At 37.4% G+C, this 21,500-nt stretch overlaps 2 protein-coding genes across 4 annotated transcripts in view; both read left to right on the forward strand.

The window, feature by feature from the left end:
- The window catches only part of LOC138751820 (nebulette-like), a 101,694-nt gene extending 99,731 nt beyond the window's left edge, over positions 1-1,963 (forward strand). Inside the window, exons 18-20 of the mRNA XM_069914654.1 lie at positions 1,170-1,262; positions 1,375-1,467; positions 1,688-1,963. Of these exons, the coding sequence (XP_069770755.1) occupies positions 1,170-1,262; positions 1,375-1,467; positions 1,688-1,798 (297 nt within the window). The 3' untranslated portion in view covers positions 1,799-1,963. The remainder of the gene's footprint in view (positions 1-1,169; positions 1,263-1,374; positions 1,468-1,687) is intronic.
- The window catches only part of nebl (nebulette), a 379,969-nt gene that overhangs the window by 341,010 nt on the left and 17,459 nt on the right, over positions 1-21,500 (forward strand). The window contains exons 5-7 of one of the 3 annotated variants that reach the window (XM_069914655.1): positions 2,315-2,489; positions 8,600-8,692; positions 14,340-14,483. In XM_069914655.1, the coding sequence (XP_069770756.1) occupies positions 2,315-2,489; positions 8,600-8,692; positions 14,340-14,483 (412 nt within the window). The remainder of the gene's footprint in view (positions 1-2,314; positions 2,490-8,599; positions 8,693-14,339; positions 14,484-21,500) is intronic. The other 2 variants (XM_069914656.1, XM_069914657.1) reach the window with 2 other exon arrangements.

The following is a 21,500-nucleotide window of genomic DNA, read 5'->3' on the forward strand; positions in this document are numbered from 1 at the left end:
TAATATGCGATTTTATTTTCATGGTGGATTAATAGCATGCATTTATAATAATTGACTGGATTTAAATTTAGTCCCAATGTTTGGGATCAAAAGAGATTGGGAAAGAGATCTGAATATTACATTTTCAGATGAAGGTTGGTTCTCCACTCTCAGCTTGTTTAATGATTCCTCATTTTGTGCAAGACACTGCTTATTACATTAAGGTGGTGCACAGAACTCGTATGTCTAAAATTATCATGTTTTTATGCAGATGTTGATCCTTTTTGTGAGAAATGTAAAATTTTTGAAGCCTCCCTGATTCATATGTTCAGAGAATGTCCAAACTTGGACTCTATCAACAATTTTCAAGAATAACTTGGAACCCTGTCCATTAATTGCTCTGTTTGTTTTTTCTTGTTACTTAGATGAACCTTTATTGACATCTCAGGAAAAAGTCTTAGCTTTTACTACATTCATAGCCAGATGAGCTCTTTTATTGAAATAGAAAGGAGATTCATCCTCTCCTCGTATGCAGTGATGTAATTATGATGGAATGCCCTATTTATGTTTAGAGAAAATCAGATATAATGTTAAAGATAGAAAGCTTCGATTTTATGAAATTATGGGGCCCATTCTTAGAATTTTTTTTATAATTGGAAGAATCAATAATTACTTAACATTCTGAGAATTCTTTGCCTTTTCTCTAGGGGTCGCCAGTGATTCCACATCTTTATTGATTTTTATTTTCTCTCAGAATATAAAAAAGAGATAACCTTGATGAGAGAGAGGGGATAGATTAGTTTAGCTTAGTTCTTTAGTTTTTAGGTTTTTTTGTTGCTTTTTTTCAAATATTTTTTATTTTAATATAGCAATCCAATAAATGGATGTGAAATGGTGGCATGCATTATGTTTATCACTAGATTGAGTTATTACAAGTATAAATGTAGTTATGCATATTTTATTATTTACCTATTATTTTTCTCTCCCTGCTGTATGTATTTACTCGTATGCAATTGATTTATTATTTAATCGTTATTTGTTATGTATGATCAAATGTTAAGATATTTAAAAAAGAAAAGGGTGATATAAAGTAGTTGCTTACCATTTGCATTGTTAATCAGCGAGCAATAGGTGTGACTACTTCATCAATCAATTGAAAAATGGAAGTTATATAATTTTATATTGTCTAGGTGAATTACAAAGATGAAATTGGAAAAGGAACAGTAGTTCCAGATCTCTATGATTTAAAACGTGTCAAAGAGAATCAGAAGAACATCAGCTTGGTTTGTTTATATAACAGAATTCATACTTTGAGTACTTTTTAGACTGCACACAAATTTTAGTTAAGTCTTTGGTATTTTCATCATATACATATAATATATGTTTATATTTAAGGTCCAATATAAAGAAAATATGGGCACAGGCACAGCAGTCTGTATTACTCTCGAGATGGAGCGGGCCAAAAGAAATCAGTCAAATATCAGTTCGGCAAGTCTTTGCACCTTTTTTTTGTTAATTATACAGGACATAGAGCTACATAAAAATTGTTGGCTTTTTTAGTTTAATGGTATATTTAGAAATCAGCGGTTGCAAGCATGACAGAAAAAGTACTTTAAGTCTTGTTGCATTCATTCTGCTTGGTCAAACCCACTACATATTGTGCAGTGTGTACACTTTTATAATCTAACTATTTTCATTTGATTGGTAGGTGCAGTATGGTACTGACCTGAAGGAATTGAAAGGCAGACCAGTTCAGCTTCTTGACACTCCAGAAATGAGACGTGTTCGTGAAGCACAAAATAATATCTCTATGGTATAGTGAGCAGTTTTGTAAAAGCACGGTGTAGAAAGGATAACACTTCGACTGTATTACCAACTGTGTTTGATAGTTCATCATGAACTTTAGAAAACAAATGGAAATCATGTAGTAAATTTGCACTTAGTAAATGAACACATGGCATGATTCTTCATTTTAAATGATGGTTATGTACTCAAAATAATTTGTCTTAATAAAAATTTTAAATGAGAATTCACCTGCTTATGTCTGTTTTGTGGCACAAACATTGCTTCTATAACATTCACATAACTGATCCACTGCACACAGTTTGAATGAATTTGTTTTGTCTGAAGTGATTTGATGGCAGTATGAAAGGGGAGAACTGAGTATGGCTTGGTATGGCTGAGTATTTGTACGTGTGATTGCATGGTTGCTTTTGAGTGTGCAAAAATAACTTTAAAAATAGATTTAACACTTTAAGATAGTGATTTTAATAAGAAATAATAATTGTTCTCACTATAAAATAAAATAATCATATGTAATTTGTTTTGGAAATAGATTAAGTATCATGAAGACTTTGAAAAGACAAAAGGAAAGGGTTTCACTTCGATACCTGATGATCTGGTAACAGAACGAGCAAGGAAGAACACTCAATATGTGAGTGATGCAATGTATAAAGGAGTGCACCCCCATGTGGTGGAGATGGAAAAAAACAGACCAGGCATTATGGGAGGTACTTTCATTTCTTTGAAACTTCAACTTCTGCCAAATTTAATTTTTATTAAAATTCCACAGTCAACTGGTAAATAAATGGATTTCCTATTTTTTGGGGGAAAATTTTTATTTTTAAAAAGAATTCCATACATGTAGTGAAAGCCAGATACAAAATACTTAGTAATGAAAAATCAATAACATGATGATGTAAGCCCCAACCCCTCTAACCCTCTCCCCCCTGAATAAACCCCAATGGCAAAAGAAAGGAAAAAGAAGAAGAAATAAAGAAAAAGCAAAGAAAAATAAAGAAGTAAGAAAAAAAAGATTAGAAACCTGGATGCCGGAGGGCCTCTTTCATAACACAGCATCAATCATTTATATCTTTTAATACATCTAAAGGAGGTTAACCTTTTCCCTCAATTTGTAAATACACGTGCCAAATTTTCAAAAATACATTATACTTATTTCTCAAATTGTAAGTAATCTTCTACAAAGGATGTGTCTCTGTCTTCTATCACTCCATACCTAAATGGGTATCAGATTTCCATGTTACTGCTATACATTTTCTGCTACTGCTAAAGCAATCATAAAAACTGTTTTTGATATATAGATATTTTCTTATCTCTTCAATATTACCTAATAAAAAATAAAATCGATATGTAGAAATTTAATTCCTGTAACTTGTTCTAAATAACTCACCAAATTTGACCAAAAAGATTTCACTTTGGGGCAGGACCAAGTTGAATGTAAGAAAGTGCTTATCTCCTGACCACATCCAAAACATTGATCTGATAAATCTGACTTCAATCTATTTAATTTTTGTGGTGTAAGATATAATTAGTGTAAAAATTATATTGAACCAATCTATATCTAACATTTATAGTATTTGTCATACTATCCCGGCACAAATCTGACCAATTTGATTAATTAATATTAATATTTAAGTCTGTTTCCCACCATTGTCTAGACCTATGTATCCCCTGTTTAAAAGTCCCCTTCTACAATAAAGTATACAGAGCTGAAATAAATGTCTTAATGTATCTACTACATAATCAAAATTTCTACATCACCACATTTCGGAAATGTGTTTATTTAAGAGTTTATCTCTTAAATAAGTGTTATTTTGTATCCCAAATTTATTTTTTAGTTGTTTAAATGACATTAAATTCCTTCCTTCATAGCAATCTTCCTTTCTGAGACTAAATATTTAAAAATTAATTATCCATTGAAAATGGAATAAGTTGATTCTGAATCAGAGGCATTTTAGGGTAGGGCGACACTTCTCATTCCAATTTTGTTATTTACCTTATTCCAAAAATTAATCAAATGTTTCAACAAGGCTGCTTCCCTCTCCCCAGATAATTTTGATTCCCATTTATATATAAAATTTTCCAATTTCCTCTCTCCTATTCTATCAATTTCTATTTGAACCCCCACTGGTTTAATCTTCCTCATCAAAAATGAGGTCAAAAATCTCAGTTGAGCTGCCCTATAATCATTTTTGAAATTTATTTCAGTGAAACACAAAAGTTTGCTGGAACTGTGACTGTAGTAAAAGTACAAAAATGCTGGAAATATTAATCAGGGGGCCTCATTGCATCCACCTGCGATACCTCCTGAGTTCCTCCAGCATTTTTGTGTTTTTTTTTAATGTTATTTCAGTATCTATAGTTATTTGATGTATTTGCAGATATTGATCTGCAGATGTAACTTTGGAATTCCAATCAATTCCTCTTCCATGCATTAAATAACTTATTTTGATAGTTAAAAAAGCCATCTTGTCCATATCCTTTATTGAAGTGGATATCTGAAGATAGTTCTGAAAAATTGTTTCCTTCAGTGTATTACAACTGTTCTGGTTGTTACAGACCTTTGTTAGAGCATGTAGATAATTCTGTCATTAACCTTTGCAGGTGCTCTCTGAATGTAGAACAAAAACATGCCACAATTATGCTGGCCCAAAGGAGCACCACATTTAATCGACTTTTATGAGAAAGGATTTTTTTTCTATGTTCGCTATATTCATTGCTTGATGTAATTAAAACTGTTCTGGAGTGTTTCATTATAAATACACATTATCAGAATTTTGATTAGTTAATTATTGATCAAAATATTGGAAGGCATAACTTAAAGAGTATATACTTGCTATAGAAGAGGCTAATATTAAACCTTTGAATAATATCTACAGGTTGGCGATTTCACCCATCTGAGTCCCATTGGTATTGTTTGTCTGCTAATTTGTCTTTTGACAAATGTGAATTAGTAATGCCACTAGCAGGCTGCTTGTTTCTCCACTTCTAGCTTTATTATCTACACTTGAGTTGGATAAACATTGATCTTGTCTACCACCATACGAACATTGCTCTCTGAGTTAATGGAATTAAATTAACCTGGCAATGTATATCAAAAATAAGCCTAAAAAACATAAGAATTAATTTTGAGTTATCTGTTATCAATTTTTTTTGTCCTCAACATATTTTTGTAAAATATTTTCTCACTAATTCGCAGAAAATCATTTTCATCTCAAATGTTTGTTTTTTAACAAAATAAATATCCAAAAATTTCTCTTTTCCATGATTAAACCAGCTCGCATAGATGTTCAGGGTTTTTAGGAAGATCTGCAGGATGCAGTAACATATAGGAAAAAAAACCCATCCAGATGCTGCATTGTGTGAGTTTCCTCTGAGAGGAAACTATGGCTAAATATGGAGGAGCTTCATGCAAATACAGGGTATTATAAATTAATATATTTTAATTTGCAGAGCTATAAATTGTGGAAGATTGAATACTAATGCAAATTGTGTCCTGGCTTCTGGGATTATTTATCTTTTTTTACATCATATTATTACTTTTAAAAAGGCAATATTGCCCTCGGTAGGTTCAAATTGATTATTTTCAATGAAACAAATGGTAAAATGGTAACTAATAACATTTCACTGTGATATGATTTAATTGTTTCATGTTACTGATAGGAAGATTTAGAAAGAATATTGAATGCTATCAAAATATGACATTGTTTGGGAACAAAAAATGATGATTCCATTAATGAATGAATGAATGAATAAATGATGAGTAATCAAACATACAAATGGAGAAGGTCTCAAATCCAGTTTCCTTGCATCCAAGCAACTCACTGACACAGAAGCCAGTCGGATTGACAGATTTGGCTCCCTTTTGGACTGGAAGCATTCTGAAGGCTTTAAATGCAGAAATGGGGAAGGAATCTGCTGCATTGAAGTTCTGCATCTGTGCAGGGTATAGATGAGGCTGCACCTGGAGTATTGCGTGAAGTTCTGGTCTCCTTACTTGAGAAAAGATATACTGGATTTGGAGGTGGTGCAGGGGAGGTTCACCAGGTTGGGTCCAGAGATGAGGGGGTTAGCCTATGAGGAGAGACTGAGTCACCTTTATTCACTGAGACTCAGAAAAATGAGAGGGAATCTTATAGCAACATTCTTCTTTTTTTTTCTTTGGCTTGGCTTCGCGGACGAAGATTTTTGGAGGGGGTAAAAAGTCCACGTCAGCTGCAGGCTCGTTTGTGGCTGACCAGTCCGATGCGGGACAGGCAGACACGATTGCAGCGGTTGCAAGGGAAAATTGGTTGGTTGGGGTTGGGTGTTGGGTTTTTCCTCCTTTGCCTTTTGTCAGTGAGGTGGGCTCTGCGGTCTTCTTCAAAGGAGGCTGCTGCCCGCCAAACTGTATAGCAACATATAAAGTTATTAAAAGGGTAGAGAAGATAGATGTAGGAAAGTTACTTTAGTAGGTGAGACCAGAACTTGGGACATAACCTCAATCCTCAGGGGAGTAGATTTAGGATGGAGATGAAGAGCAAATGCTCTTAGTAAGTAGTGCATTTGTGAAATTCTCTGCCCAAGGAAGCAGTAGAAGCTGCCTCATTAAATATATTTTAGGCACAGATAGATTTTTTGGATAGTAGGGGAATTAAAGGTTATAGGAAAAGCACAGGTCGATGGAGCTGAGTCCATAGCCTGATCAGCATAATCTTATTGAATGGCAGAGCAGGCTCTATGGGCCAGATGGCTTGCTCCTGATCATATTTCTTATGTTGTTATGATAGCAGTGTTTAAAAGGCTTCCAGATAAATACTCTGATAGGCAGGGAACAGAGGAATACATATCATGTGCAAGCAGCAGAGTGTAAGTTTAATTTGAGTATCATGTGAACATTGGGACCTTGGGGACCAAACCATGGATCTCTCAAGGTTTCCATGCTGGTTGATAGGGGAGTTAAGCAGGCTTATGATATGCCAGCTTTCATTAGTTGGGGGATTGAATTCAAGGGTCATGAGGTAATGATGCAGCTCTATAAAACTCTGGTTAGACCACACTTGGAATATTGTCTGATCAGGTTATTACAGGAAGGATGTGGAAGCTATGGAGAGGAGGGCAGAGGAGATTTGCCAGGATGTGGCTGGATTGAGGAACGTGTCTTCTAAGGAAGGTTAACATAGTTAGGGCTTTTAGCTTTTGAGCGAAGGAGGATAAGAGATGATTTAAGAGAAGTCTCCAAGATTATGAGAGGAAAACTGTTTAAGGTTAGGGAAGAAAAGTTTAGTGGAAACATCGGTGGTTTTTTTGTGCAGAGTAGTTTGTGTCTGGAATTCATGGGTAATGGTGGAGGCTGGTACAATAATGACATATAAAAGGCTCTTAAACAGGCACGTGGATGCAAGAAAAATAGGTTATGGCTGTGAGGTAGGGTTTATATTAGGTTGGCCCAATATCATGGGCTGCAAGGCCTGTACTGTGCACTAATGTTGTATGTTCAGTGCAGACATGTAGCCTGAAAGGTCTGTTCCTGTGCTGTTCTGTTTCATGTTTTATGGTTATGGCATGATGATGTTGGAACATGAAAGCAGGGTGAGAATTACCTGACTCGCAAAAAACAGAATTGAGATGAATGGACTACTTTCAGGTTGGCAAGATGTTGCAAGTGGTTTATGACCGGAACCTCAACTATTTTCAGTCTATGTTAATTACTTGAATGAAGGGACCAAGTCTACTGCAATCAGACTTGTTGGCAAAACAAAGATAGTAAGATGCAAGAAAGACACAAGGAATTAACAAAGGGAGTTAAATGTGTTGACAGAAGGCGAAATTTAGGCAGATGGTGTATAAATTAGGGAATTATGAGGCTATCTACTTTGATTGTAAGACTTGAAAACAATGTTGCTTAAATTGATAAGAGGCTATAGAAGTCAGCTATACAGGAGGAATATGGGTGTCCTTTTATATGAAATGCAGAGAATCAGTGTGCAGGTTCAGAAAGTACTCAGAAAGACAAAGTAAACACTGGCTTTTATGGCAAAGGGTATTAAGTAAAGTATTAGACATGTCTTTCTACGACTTTATGTTACCAAGATCATATCTAATACATTATCTGCACCTTAAGGATGGATATACAATTCAAAGAATGTTTATTGAGAGTGTTTCGAAGGATATTGATCAGTTTGGCCTTTATTATTGGAGGTTAGTCAAATGGGACTAACATCAGAACTTGAGAGGGCTTGACAGATTAGATCCGATCATGTTTTTTAAGGGGTGAGGTGATGGTTGGATTCTAAAAAACAGTTCTGAAAAAGAAGTTTTCCATTTAATTTAGAAATGAGAAGGAATTTCTTCTCTGAAAATCTTGTGGGTCTTTGGAATGCTTATCCACTGAACCATTACAAGAGGTGAAGATGGACAGATGATTGGAGCTCATGCATTATAGGAAATATACAGGAAAGTAGAGTTAAAGCCAAGATTGATGAGTCAAAATCTTAATGATTGGTACAATGGTTGTTTTCCTTAACTGACCATGATGTTTTTTTAAGAAGGAAAAATTGCTGACCTTACCCCAAACCCCGTTAGTTACTCATTCATTTGGATTGAACAAGACAAGTTGAGTGCCTGTTGTGCCCACATCCAATGAATAGATAATAAAATAAAACTGTCCTGTCTGCTTGAAAAGCCAGTCCACGGATAATAGCTTTATTGTGATGAAGTAACAGAGGCTGATTGGTATTTATCAAAACTACAGTAAGAATGTACAAAAGGGTAATTTTAAAATCAAGCTTTGTTACTGAGGCTGTTACATGTCTCCTATCCTTTCCTTTTCTGCTAAAAGAATTTAAAGTATGGCGCACTGATCCTGGTTCCATCTTTGACTTTGATCCTCTTGAAGACAACATCCAATCCAGAAGTCTACATTTGCTCTCCGGTATAAGTCCTGCCTCCTTTTAAGTTTTATTTCCTAGTTTATTAACTTTTATTCAATAATGCAAATCAAACTGAATTTGTTATTAAATATGTTATGTAATTCCACTAAATTCAGGTTGTGGGTTAGGTAAATGCTTTAGATGTTAACATTCAGTTTTAGATATTGGGCAGAATTGTATTGGTTGTTGCCAGTGGTTTTATGGAAGTATCCTCTGTCTCAGCATCGTACCATTGTGTTATAATTTTTTTAAATTATCATCTGAAATGTTGTAAGAGAAATTAAAGTAAATACATCACCAGCATACTTGGGCCTTGCGAATTGGAACTGGCACTTTAGTTCCCAACCTCCCAACCTGAGCCAGGTGTGGAGTGCTAATATTGTTGATCATCACACTTGGGAAGAATTGAGAAATGAGAAAGTGTGATCGTTTTACTGGGATTGTATTATAGACCGTCCAATATTCAATGAGAATTGGAGGAGCAAATCTGCAGGGAGATAGCAGACAGATGCAGTAAACATAAAGTTGTGATAGTAGGAGATTTTAACTTTGATATATTAACTGGTACAGTACTCCCAAACTGTAAAAGAGCTGGATGGGTTAGAGTTTGTCAAATGTCAGTAAAGTTTTCTCAAGCAATATACAGTATCAAAGTACCAACAAGAGAGAGTGTAATACTGCATCCAACTCCTATCAGAGAATGATAGGTGACAGGAGAATGGCAGTGATCATAATGCCATTAGTTTCAAGATAATTATGGAAAAGGATAGGTCAAGTCCTTGTGTTCTAAATTGGAGAAAGGCAAATTTTAAGGAAATGAGAAAGGATTTAGAGTGTGGATTGGGACTAGGTTGCTTTCTGGCAAGGATGTGCTCAGTAAGTGGGAAGCCTTCAAAGGTGAAATTCCTGTAAGGATTAAAGTCAAAGTTAATAAGCATAGGAAACCTTGGTTTTTGAAGGATATTGAGAATATAATTTAGATGAAAAATTTGTACAGCAGGCAAAGGCAACAAAGAGCAATGAGGTATTTGAGGGGTATAAAAAATGCAAGACAAAACTTATGAAGGAAATCAGGAGGGTGAAAAGAAGACGAGGTTGCTTTGGCAAAGAAGGTGAAAGAAAATCGCAAGGTATATTAACAGCAAAAGGATGGTAAGGAATAAAAGTAAAACATGTAAGTTGACAGTCACTGTGGTTGAAATAAATCACAAAGCTGGAGAAACTCAGCAGGTCAAACAGTGTCCTTTATATAACAAAGATAAAGATAGATAACCAATGTTTCGTTCTTGAGCCCTTCATTAAGGTATGGAAAAATGTCAGAGGTGTCCAAACAAAATGGTGGTGTGGGGGGAAGAACATGGTCTCAAAGGCAGGAGGTAATATGTGGAGAAGAGAGGGAGGCCACACCAGCAAGCAGGGGAGGAGGGATGGCTCAGTAAATAGAGAGGGAAGAGGGTGGAGAGTTAAGGGATAAAAGGCAAGGGGAAGGGAGGGAGAATAGAGAGTAGGTAAGCAGAAATTGAAGATGTTGATATTAATACTATCTGCCTAGAGAGTGACTAGAAGGAAAATCAAGTTTTCCTCCAATTTACAGATGGACTTGATAGATGGTATATGAAGCCATGAGCAGACATGTGAGAATGGGAGTGGGACACAGATTTGAAATGGTTGGCAACTTGGAGATCGCTGTCACTAACGTGGTCAGAGTGAAGGTACTCAGTAAAGTGACCACTTCGCCTGAAATGTTGGTTATGTATCTTTCTCTTTGTCTCTATACTGTTTGACCTGTTGAGTTTCTTTAGCATTTTGCTTTTACTAGTAAGGAATAAAATTATTCTCCTTAAAGATCAAAAGTTATCAGCTATGTGTGGAGCCAGAAGAGATGGGGAAGATCTTAAATGGTTTTTTTACATCCGTATTTACTTAGGAAACTGGCACATAGTCCAAGGGAAGTGAGGCAAGCAAGCAGTAAAGTCTTAGAGCCTATATAGGTGAAAGAGGATGAGGAGGTGCTTGCTGTCTTAACATGAATAAAAGTGGATAAATCCTCAGGGACTGACAAAGTTTTCCCTTGGTCCTTGAGGGAGGCTAGGACAGAAAGTAAATGGGGATGGCAGATATATCTAAAACATACATAGCTACAGGTGAAGTGCCAGGTTAACTCGAATTGTTCCATTGTTCAAAAAAAAAGGCTCCAAAAATAACCCAGGAAATTTTCAGCTGGTGAGTCTGACATCCATAGGAGACAAGTTATTGGATGATGTTCTAAGATATGAGTATACAAGTATTAGGATAGTCAGGGACTGATTAGTCAACATGGCTTTCTGCAAGGTAGGTCATGTTTTACAATTTAACAATTTTTTTCAATGACATTACCGGGAATGTTGATAAAGGAAAGGCTGTGGATGTTGCCTACATGGAGACTTTAGTATGGCCATTGACAAGGTCCTACATGGGAGGTTGGTCAGGAAGGTTCAGTCACTCGATATTCATGGTGAGATGGTAAACTGGATTTGACTTTGGCTTTGTGGGAGAAGCCAGAGAGTGGAAGTGGATGATTGGCTGTCTGACTGGAGGCCTGTGACTAGTGGTGTTGCTCAAGGATTGGTGCTGGGTCCATTGATGGTTATCATCTATCTCAATGATCTAGATGATAATGTGGTCAATTCAATCATGAATTTTGCAGATGACACAAAATTTGGAATTATAGTTATCAGTGAGGAAGGCTTTCAAAGCTTGCAGCTTTGACCAACTGGAAAAAATAGGCAGAAAAATGGAAGATGGAATTTAATGCAGACAAATGTAAGGTGTTGCATGTTTGAGGGACATACCAAGTTTGGTCATAAAGGATAAATGATAAGGCATTGAGGAATGTGGTAGAACAGGAGGATCTGGGAATACAGATAAATATTTCCCTGAAAGAAGCATCACAGGCAGATAAGGTTGTAAAGAGAGCTTTTGGCACATTGGCTTTCATAAATCAAAGTATTGAGTTTTGGAGTTAGGATGTTATGGTAAAGTTGTACAAGACATTGTTGAGACCAAATTTGGAGAACTGTGTGTAGTTTTGGTCACCTAACTATATGAAGGGTATTAATAAGATTGAAATAGTACAGAGAAGATGCACTAGGATGTTGTTGGGGTGTCAGGAACTGAGTTACAGGGAAATGTGAAACAGGTTAGGACTTTATTCCCTGTAGAAGAATGTGGGAAGATTTGAAAGAGGTATATAAATTTAGGATAGGAATAGATTGAATAAATGCAAGTCATCTTTTTCCACTGAGGGTAGATGAGATACAAACCAGAGGCCATGTGTTATGGGTGAACGGGGAAGAGTTTAGGGGGAACATTTGGGGGAATTTCTTCCACAGAGAGTGGTGGGAGAATGGAACAAGCAGCCAGATGAATTGGTAAATGTGAGCTTAATTTTAACATTGAAAAAAAATTTGGATAGGAACATGGTGGGACGGGTACGGAGGGAAATGAAATGTGACTAGGCAGAATAATTGTTTGCCACAGTCTAGAAGGGCTGAAAGGTCTGTTTTCAGTGCTGTAATGTAATGTAATGTTCTATGTCTCCAAACCTATCATCCAAATTGTGATTAAGACTCAAACAGCACAATTTTGAATTCTTGCCATAAATAATCAATGGAAAAATTAAACTAAAATTAAAAATAGCATTTTATTCAAGAGTTGAAATCTTTTTCTTGGTCCGACCTGTCATAAGATTAGAGAATAGATTGAGCAATGATAGAGTATAATGAGAGATGTATAATGCAGTGGCTTCCAGCTCCACAGCATTTCTGAGTATGTCTCAAACCTTTTTTTCTGAAAGTAGGTAGTTCCCTTTGAAATTGTTAACAGCCTGATTTAGTTTAGTTAGTTCAGTTTTCCCAACAAGTCAAAGATCATGTTCAATGCACATCTGAAAACATGTTTTTCTCTATTCAATTGATCATTTATTTTTTTTTTGTGAAAAGGCTTAGTTCACAGATAACTAAACTGCACATAGTCTCCTGCAGTAATTTTATGAGATGGCTTTCACGAAGAATTGTAGCAATGGATAATACTATTTATGTGCATTAGAGACACAAGGAGACCTACTAACACTAGAGATCACATCAACTTTGAAAGACTGCATTCCAACAAATATATTTTGAGAACTTCATCCCCATAAAGTTGTGTGTTTGGATCAAGTGGAATGATAAATATGTCAAATCTGAATTGAACCCACACCTGCGCTGGTGGGATAAGGAGGATAAGGGGGAGATGACCAAAGCACTCCCAGGAATAGGATTTGCTTATTTAACTATAAACATGAAGCAGCAGCCTCTAAAATTTGAAAATTCTTTTAAATTAACTCTGTCCTACTGGTACAAGGTTTAGAACTACAATATTCTTCAATGGACTAGTTGATGTCACCTATCTCCTTTAGCTTATACCTCTGCCTCCATGAGCCATGGAGTCCCTCTTCCCCTAGTTACAATTTTCTACAATTCTCCTTGTCATTCCCATTCCTGATGGTCTTTTCAATCCCTACCACCACCTCCCCCCCCCCCTCCCCCCACCAAACCTCAGATTTCTGATCACTAGTCCCAAGCAAATATTCTTGTGGCCTTACTGATTGCTAAGACACCTCTCTGCAATTACTAAAGCCATTATTTCCATTCCAATAATCAGAATAGGGGCAGCTCCATTTTGCAGTTAAATTATGTGTGGTCCCCTTTTGCAGCCTAGAAAATCACTTGCATAACATTGATTTGTTGTCTTTCTAGAGCTGAAGTGTACCAAACCAGTGGTCAATTAGTTTATTTACCAAACTTCTCACCCCACCCTGCGCTGATCATCTTTAAATTCCATGCCACTGCTTGAAACTCTAATCCAATGTTGTTGGAACTTTGCTGTTGCACTTTTAGGATGCATTTGAATATCCAGGCACTGCAACTTTTGCTTGATTTGCATAGTATATCAGGGAAATTGTGCTTTCTGTTTTCACACCTTATTTCTCAGAGCAGTGGATAGTGGTATTAATTAGTGACATTATCAGGATTCTTAATTTTCACATATGTGGGCTTCACAATAAATCTGTAGAAGTCACTTCCAGAAATAATCTAAAGCAGGCACAGCATTTATACCCTCTGTGGCTCATTTTTGGTTTGAGATCCGATTGTGCTGAACAGGAAACACTGTGAATTGTAATGCACTTAATAATCATTGTCTGCACTTGGTGGAATTCCCTTATTTTATTTAAAAAATAAAATATACTGGTTTGTAAAGGTACACTGAACTAGTAATTCTTTACAGCAGAAAAATGGAACTTTGAATAGCTACCTGGATCTGCAGTGGCCAAAGGCTTATATTAGGACTGCTGTCAGATCAAGAAAGTATTTTCCATCAGAGTGTTTGTCTTCCACCACAGGTCGTAGATAAATTTCTGCATTTACATTTGTCGATAAATCCAAGTATTTATATGTAGCAAGTAATGTAGCTTGATTTTTCATAAGGCTAAAGATAATTTCATTTTTAAACATTGGAAAAAAATCATATTTAGTGTTTTATGTTGGTGACATTTTTGAACAACCTGATTTATTTGCTATCAATTTGTTGGACATCAACTTTCCTTTCTACACTTTTCTCTTCTTGCTGTAGAAAGGGCTAAACGTTATAGTAAACAGTCTCAGTCTACAGGTGTGGGTAGTCTAAGCGCTGGAGATGAAAGGTCAGAGGTGACAGAGCTTAACCCAAACTTCTCCAGCAACAGTGAAAATACCCTGGAATTATCCGATGAAGGAGGTACACGAACAACTATTTGAATACTAACTCTGCACATCATTGCATGTAAAGCACGCAGATGGATGCTGTTTCTAAAAAGAGGACTTGCGTTGGTATAATTTTAGCCTAATTTGCCGAATGAGAAGCTGGCTTGATGGGATTAGGTCATTCTGATGAAAGCTCATTGATCTGAAATGTTAATTATTTTTGTCCCTACACAGGCTCTTGAGTGTTTCCATTGCTTTGCTTAGTTGGATTATACACATTTTTTACTCCCATAATTTTAGTTTCAGTGGAAAGTAAAACAGTTAATTGGAATCTATCACTTGCTCACTGGGCAGGTTTGGTTGAAGTTGCACGAAAGTGACTTTTAATTACAGTGCTCTTAAAAAAAAATAAATCAGTCAGTTTTCATTTGATGCACAGTAGTCACACATTTTTAACTAACATAATATGTGACAACCTTTTTGGTAGTAATGTCAAAGTGTAGTATTGATTTTGATGTTTGCAGTCTCAAATTACCCATGAAGTATTAGCTTAACAATTAAGAACATGTGTGGAATAAGCTTTAGAAAAGCACAACTAATGCTGTGCAAGTATGGCTCCAGGAATGTGGGCAGAGATGGGTAATAAATGTTGACCTTGTATTACTTGTGGCTATGTGCTTGATGTTTTCCTTTCTCTATTCAGCATTTCTTTGAGCTTAGTTAACCATTCTGAATCAAGACCAGTGCAAGTTAACTCTGTAACTAAAGGCTAAATAATAAGTTTTGTAACCCAAAGATATTTGTGCTTTGCACCAATAGTTGCATCTCACAAAATACTGATGAACGAAAAATAGATGTTAAATGATTAGAATTTATGGACAAAATTATACAGGACTTGAACACGAGTGTGATCTGAACCTTGGGAATCAAGTAGCCATATGAAATAACCTGAAATAGAAAGATCCCTGTTGCTGAATGGGAGGCAAAGAGAACAATGAAATGAAAAAAAAACTGAAAGAGAAATTATTTCTGTTTTTGGATTAAAACAATGGGAATGTTGAACAGAAGAAAAGAGAACTGACACCATCTGGAATGTATCTAAATGTTCCCCCTCCTCTCCCTTCCCCCCCCAATCCTTTTACTGTCAAATTTATCTAGCAAAGAACAGAAGGTAAAGTAATACAATTTACCTTGTAGCTAGTCTATCAATCAAATGTGCCAAGTTTCTCAACTAGAAATGCTACTGCTATAAGTAAGACTGTTCTGAAGCAGACTCGTACATTTAATTGATGATGTAAAATTGTGTTTAGCATCTTCTCTATATTATTTAGAACGTGTTTATTTATTTCTGTAATCCACTTTATGTTCATGTTCTCTCTCTCTCTCTCTCTCTCTCTCTCTCTCTCTCTCAGTTATTCTTCCTCTACGGCTAATTTAATCACTTGTAATGATATTGTTTCAAAATGCTAATTTCAAATCTTTGCCATTTCTCAATCATATTAAAACTGATATTTTTTCAGGAGATTGGGAGTTTTGCGGTTCTGAGCATCATATAAATGGTTCAACAATTCCTTTGAAAACAGAATGCCAGATCTTTTTGCAGGGATGCTTTTGACTGTTTATTCTGGTTGAAAATTGAACTTTGCTATTTGGAATAATTGACTTATTGGTGGAAGAGTCAGGGCTACTCACACGATTAAGTTACCAAACAAATTCACTATATTGAAAACCTAAGGACAGAAAATCAAATTAAGCATTTAATATTAAAGGGTAAATAAGCACATTTTAAATTACCATTTCTTTCTCCTTACTGCTGGAGAGTGTATTTAGATTCTTTTGGTATTATTCATTCAAAACACTAATAATTGTCGGAAGTCTAACAATATCATGTTTTGTCAGTTTATGTATCTGGTCAACACTGAGGTGAGCACAAAACATTAAAACTTTTGAGTAATTATTTTCTCCATATAATGAGTGAATGGTGTTGAAGAAACTGTGGCGCTGTGAGTTGTAAGCCTAAGTAGAAACAACATTGAATATGACCAACCCATCCTAAACAACAATGAACTGAAGGAATAGAATCATGAGTTATTTGACTAAAAGGCCTTGATTAAATTTATTTACCTGGAATCAAGGAACCTAACGAAGAAAACAGTTTGCAAGCATGAGAGGATTTTTATGTCAAAATATCAAGGAAACTTTCTGCCCAGCAAGAGGTTACCTGGAAGGTTATCTTACATGATGGTTATAACCACTTCTCTCCACCTTTCCCTCCTCCTCTCCCTCCCTCTCCCTCTTGCCCCCTCTATACTCCTCTCACCCCTCCACCCATCTTACCCCCTTTCTCACCCCCTTCCTATCAACCTCTCAACCCTTCCTCTCGCTCTTTCTCCCCCTACCCCCTTCCTTTCCCCATTCTCCCCTCCCCCTCCCACCCCTCTCTTCCCCTACCTGGTTCTCTCTCCCCTCCCACTCTCTTTCCCCCTTCCTCCCCTTCCTTTCTCTTCCTCTCCCTCCCTTTTCTTCATGTGTCTTTCACCCCCCCCCTCACCAGACTCACCCCCCTCTCTCACCCCCTTCCTATCACTACCTTCCTATCTCCCCCTTCAACTCCTTTCTCTCAATCCCTTGGCAGAGAATGCAGGACATTACAGCCTACAAAGCAAGAGTAAACACTATTGATGCTTCACTACCCAATGAGCTGAACACCTTCTATGCCCACTTTGAGAAGAAGAACCAAACAGTGCCTACTAGAATTCCTGAAAAGGCTGAGGACTCTGTGATACCTGTCTCTGAGGATGACATCAGAACATCATTCAAGAGGGTGAACCCTTGCAAGGTGTCAGGCCTTGATGGTGTACCTAGCAGGATATTGAAATTCGGCGGCAACAACAAGCCAGAGTGTTCACAGACATTTTCAACCTCTCATTGCTGCAGTCAGAGATTCCCACCTGCCTCAAAAGGGCATCAATCATCCCGGTACCCAGGAAGAGCAGGGGGAGCTACATCAATGACTACCACCCAGTAGTACTGTGATGAAATGCATTGAGAGGCTGGTCATGGCCAGAATTAACATGTATCTAAGCAAAGATTTGGACACATTGCAATTCGCCTATCGTCACAATCGCTCCATAGCAGATGCAGTATCATTGCCTCTCCACTCAGTGCAGGATTACCTCAAAAACAACAAAAACATTCTGGCTACCTACTATATTTATGCCTCTCATTGACTAAACTCAGCCTTCATACCATTATTACTTCAGTGCTGGTCAAGAAGCTACCAACTCAAGGGCTCTGTACCCGACTCCGCCACTGGATCTTTGACTTACTCATTGGACGACCACAGTCAGTACAAATTGGAAACAACGTCTCCTCCTCGATGATTATCAAAACAAGCACTATCCCAAGGATGCCTGCTTAGCCCACTGCTCTACTTGTTATACACCCATGATTGTGTGGGCTGGAACAACTCCAATGCTATCTACAAGTTTGCCAATGACACCACAGTTGTCGGCAGAATCACAAACAGCAATGAGGAAGCGTCCAGGAGGGAGATAGGTCAGCTCTTTGAATGGTGTAATGAAAACAACCTTGCACTCAACATCAGCAAAATCAAGGAGATGATTGTGGACTTCAGGAGAAAGTCAGGGGAATATGACCCAGTCCTCATCAAGGGTTCATGTAGTACATGTCAAAAGAACCAAAGACTTGTTGATCCAAACCAAGGCTTTTATTAACTAAAAGACTGGAGCATATCACAAGTAGGTCGACCAGTCCAGAATGACCTGGTCTGGCTAGGAGCAATCGTTTAAGACCTGCCAGTAGGTGTGGCTATGCTCTCAGCCAAACACAGTCATCCTACACGACCATCTGTACATATGTACATATACACATTGGTGCTAGAATCTGTTCTATCACAGTTCAGTATTGGAGAGGGTCAAGAACTTTAAATTCCTGAGTGTGAACAACTCTGAGGATCTATCCTGGTGCCTCCACATTGATGCAATCACAAAGAAGGCTCACCAGCAGCTTTACTTTGTGACGTGTCTGAGGAGATTTGGTATGTCACCAAAGGCTCTTGTAAACTTCTACAGCATTTTGGCTGGCTGCATCACTGCCTGGTGTGGAGGTGCCAACTCTCAGGACAAGAATAAACTCCAGACTGTTGTTAACTCAGCCTGTGACATCACAGGCACCAGACTTCACTCCATCGAGAACATCTACATGAGGTGGTATCTTAAACAAGCAGCCTCTATCCTCAAAGACCCCCAACACCCAGGACATGGCCTCTTCACTCTGCTATCATTGAGAAAAATGTACAGGACTCTAAAGATGAGCACTCAACAGCACGAGGACAGCTTCTTCCCCGCTGCCATCAGATTCCGGAATAGTCAATGAACCATAGTCACTGCTTTTCTTTTCAAGCACTATAAGAAAAATAACTTTTTTATAGTAATGTTGTGAGATTGTTTTAATATGAATGTTTGCTCTATGACGCTGCTGTAAAACACGGTATTTCTTGACTTGTCCATGACAATAAATTCTGATTCTGACCATATCCTCTCTTCCTCTCTCTCCATTCCTTTTCCCCTTCTCCCTTTCCCCTCTCTTCTCCCCATTCCCCCTCTCACCCGCTCCCCCCCTCGCACCCAGTTTCTTTCCCTCACCCACTTACTCTCTTCCCCCTCTCTCTTCTCTCCCTTTCAATCCCCATCACCTCTCCTCTCTCATCCTCTCTCCTCTCCCCTTCCTCTCTTCCACTCTCCTCTATCCCCTCTTCCCCTCCTCCTCTCTCTCCCCTCCCCTTTTCTCTCCCCTTTTTCTCTCTCCCCTCTTTTCTCTCCCCTCTCTTTTTTCTCCCCTCTCTTCTGTCTTCCCTCTCCCTTTCTCTTCCCTCTACTCCTCTTCTCTCCCTTGCTCTTCTCTCCCCCTTTTTCTTCTCTCCCGTCTCTTGCACAAAATTGATATCCTATGAATAATAAGAGCATAATTTTAAGGGAAAAAGGAGGAGATTTTAATGGGACTTTAGGTGCCTGTTTTTGCACACAGAAAAATTGGTATATAGTGTTCCACATGTAATGGATGCAATCACTTTGATAAGAGGAATTTAGAAAGAGACTTAAATATGCAGGGCATAGAAGAAATCCAACCTATTGCAAGAAAATGGGGGTTAGGGTACATTGGCATAAAAGTTGGCATGCAATTGGAGGGCTGCATGGCCAATTTTTCTGCTGTTCATCTCTGACTTTATGATTCATTCCACCCAACATATACATCCTACAGCTCTGTGCTAGATAGTAGAGGATGTTTTCGAAATGGGGCCTGAATGTATTCTCTCCCATTGCATGAGTGGCTGAGAGGAGAAATATAATTCATATCCCAGCTTCCTGAGTGCGAGAGATCTTCCTTCGGTTATGCTCTGGAGGGCCCACAAAGAACTGATTCACAACAGCCTTGGCAAGTGAATGCAGTGGAGTGCCTAGATGGCACTGTATATACTTACCCCATTTGCTTGCATCAGATCTGGGCTCAGTAGTGGAGAGGGTCAAGAACTTCAAATTTCTGGGTGTGAACATCTCCGAGGATTTGTCCCGGAGCCTCCAATTTGATGCAATCACAAAGAATGCTCACCAGTGGATATAAATATGCCTTGCCTTTTTAAGTTTATTTTCCAACCTTTTTTATTAGGTTTATAATAAATACAGTACAATGAAGAAAAGGGAACTAAACTGAAAAAAACAATATCAAGATAAAACAGAGTATAAAGTTGACCCCCCTGCCACTGCACTGGATGAAGTCAGAAAAGACATCAAAAATATTATACACACTATATATTAAAAAAATCTAACCTACTCTATCAAAAAAAAAGAAAACTAACCAAAAAAAAACATTTGAGCAGCTTATCTGAGGGTCACATATCTTTTGTAGCTTTTGATTCAACTCGTGAATGAAAAAAACAAAGACTATATCTGATCTGGAAGAGTGTGTACATCTAATTACATTAAAAAACTTTTACATCGAATGGAAATAAGACATAAAAAGTTGCCAGGTATATTCAAATTTTACCAATGAATCAAATACATGATATTAATTTTTTTCTAAACTTAAGCAAGACATTAAATGAGAGAACCATTGAAACATTGTTGGAGGTCTAGAGTTTTTCCATTTGAATTGGAATCTTCTAACCATCTAATGTAGAGAAGACCACAAGCCATTGTCCAGATACAGAAAATCCAGCAGTTACTGGATTGGGTTGAAGCTCCATCTGAAATACAGTTGTAAAGAGATTAAAATTTATTTCCTATAGATTTTTAAGGATGGACAAGAACAGCAATATCAGATTTGTATCAGCTGCGTGTAGGGTTAATATTAGAAAAGATACAAGCCAAGTTATCGTTGGACATGTGAACATGATGCACCACTTTGAATTATATTAATGAATGACAGACCCATATTGAAGATGTATTCACTTAAGTTTCTTTAAAAATGCCTGTAAAGAGTTCTGAATGTTGCTTTAGCAGTGAGTTCCAGAGATAAAACACTCTCTGTGGTCTCTCAGACCACCTTTAAAGCTCATACCTTTCACCAATGCCCTCGTTTTTGATACCCATGCCATGGGAGAAAGATTCTGACTACCTACTATATTTATGTCTCCCATAATCTTGTGCACAGAGCAGGTCACCTCTCAGCCTCACTTGCTCCAAGGGAAATAAGCCAAGTCTATCTAATCTCACCACTTAAGTCCTTATTTCCAGACAACATCCTTGTAAATATCCTATGTATTCAATGTCCCTATTCTTACAACTCAAGCCCTACCCCATGAAGACAAGCATGCCTTCTCCACCACTCAGGGAGCTATGAACTTGGACTTCAAGGTGTTTCTGCTCATCGACATTTGTGGAGAGAATTAATATTTGGGGTGGTGGATAGAGGACCAATCAAATGAAAAGCTTTGTCCAAAATGTTAAAAGGAACCTGAAGCATTCCACCTTGTAGCCGCAGTATTTATGCAGTTGATTCACTTGAGCTTCCGGTAATTAAATTATTTATT

Source organism: Narcine bancroftii, chromosome 1 (genome assembly GCF_036971445.1).
Source record: "Narcine bancroftii isolate sNarBan1 chromosome 1, sNarBan1.hap1, whole genome shotgun sequence".
NCBI lineage: Eukaryota > Metazoa > Chordata > Chondrichthyes > Torpediniformes > Narcinidae > Narcine > Narcine bancroftii.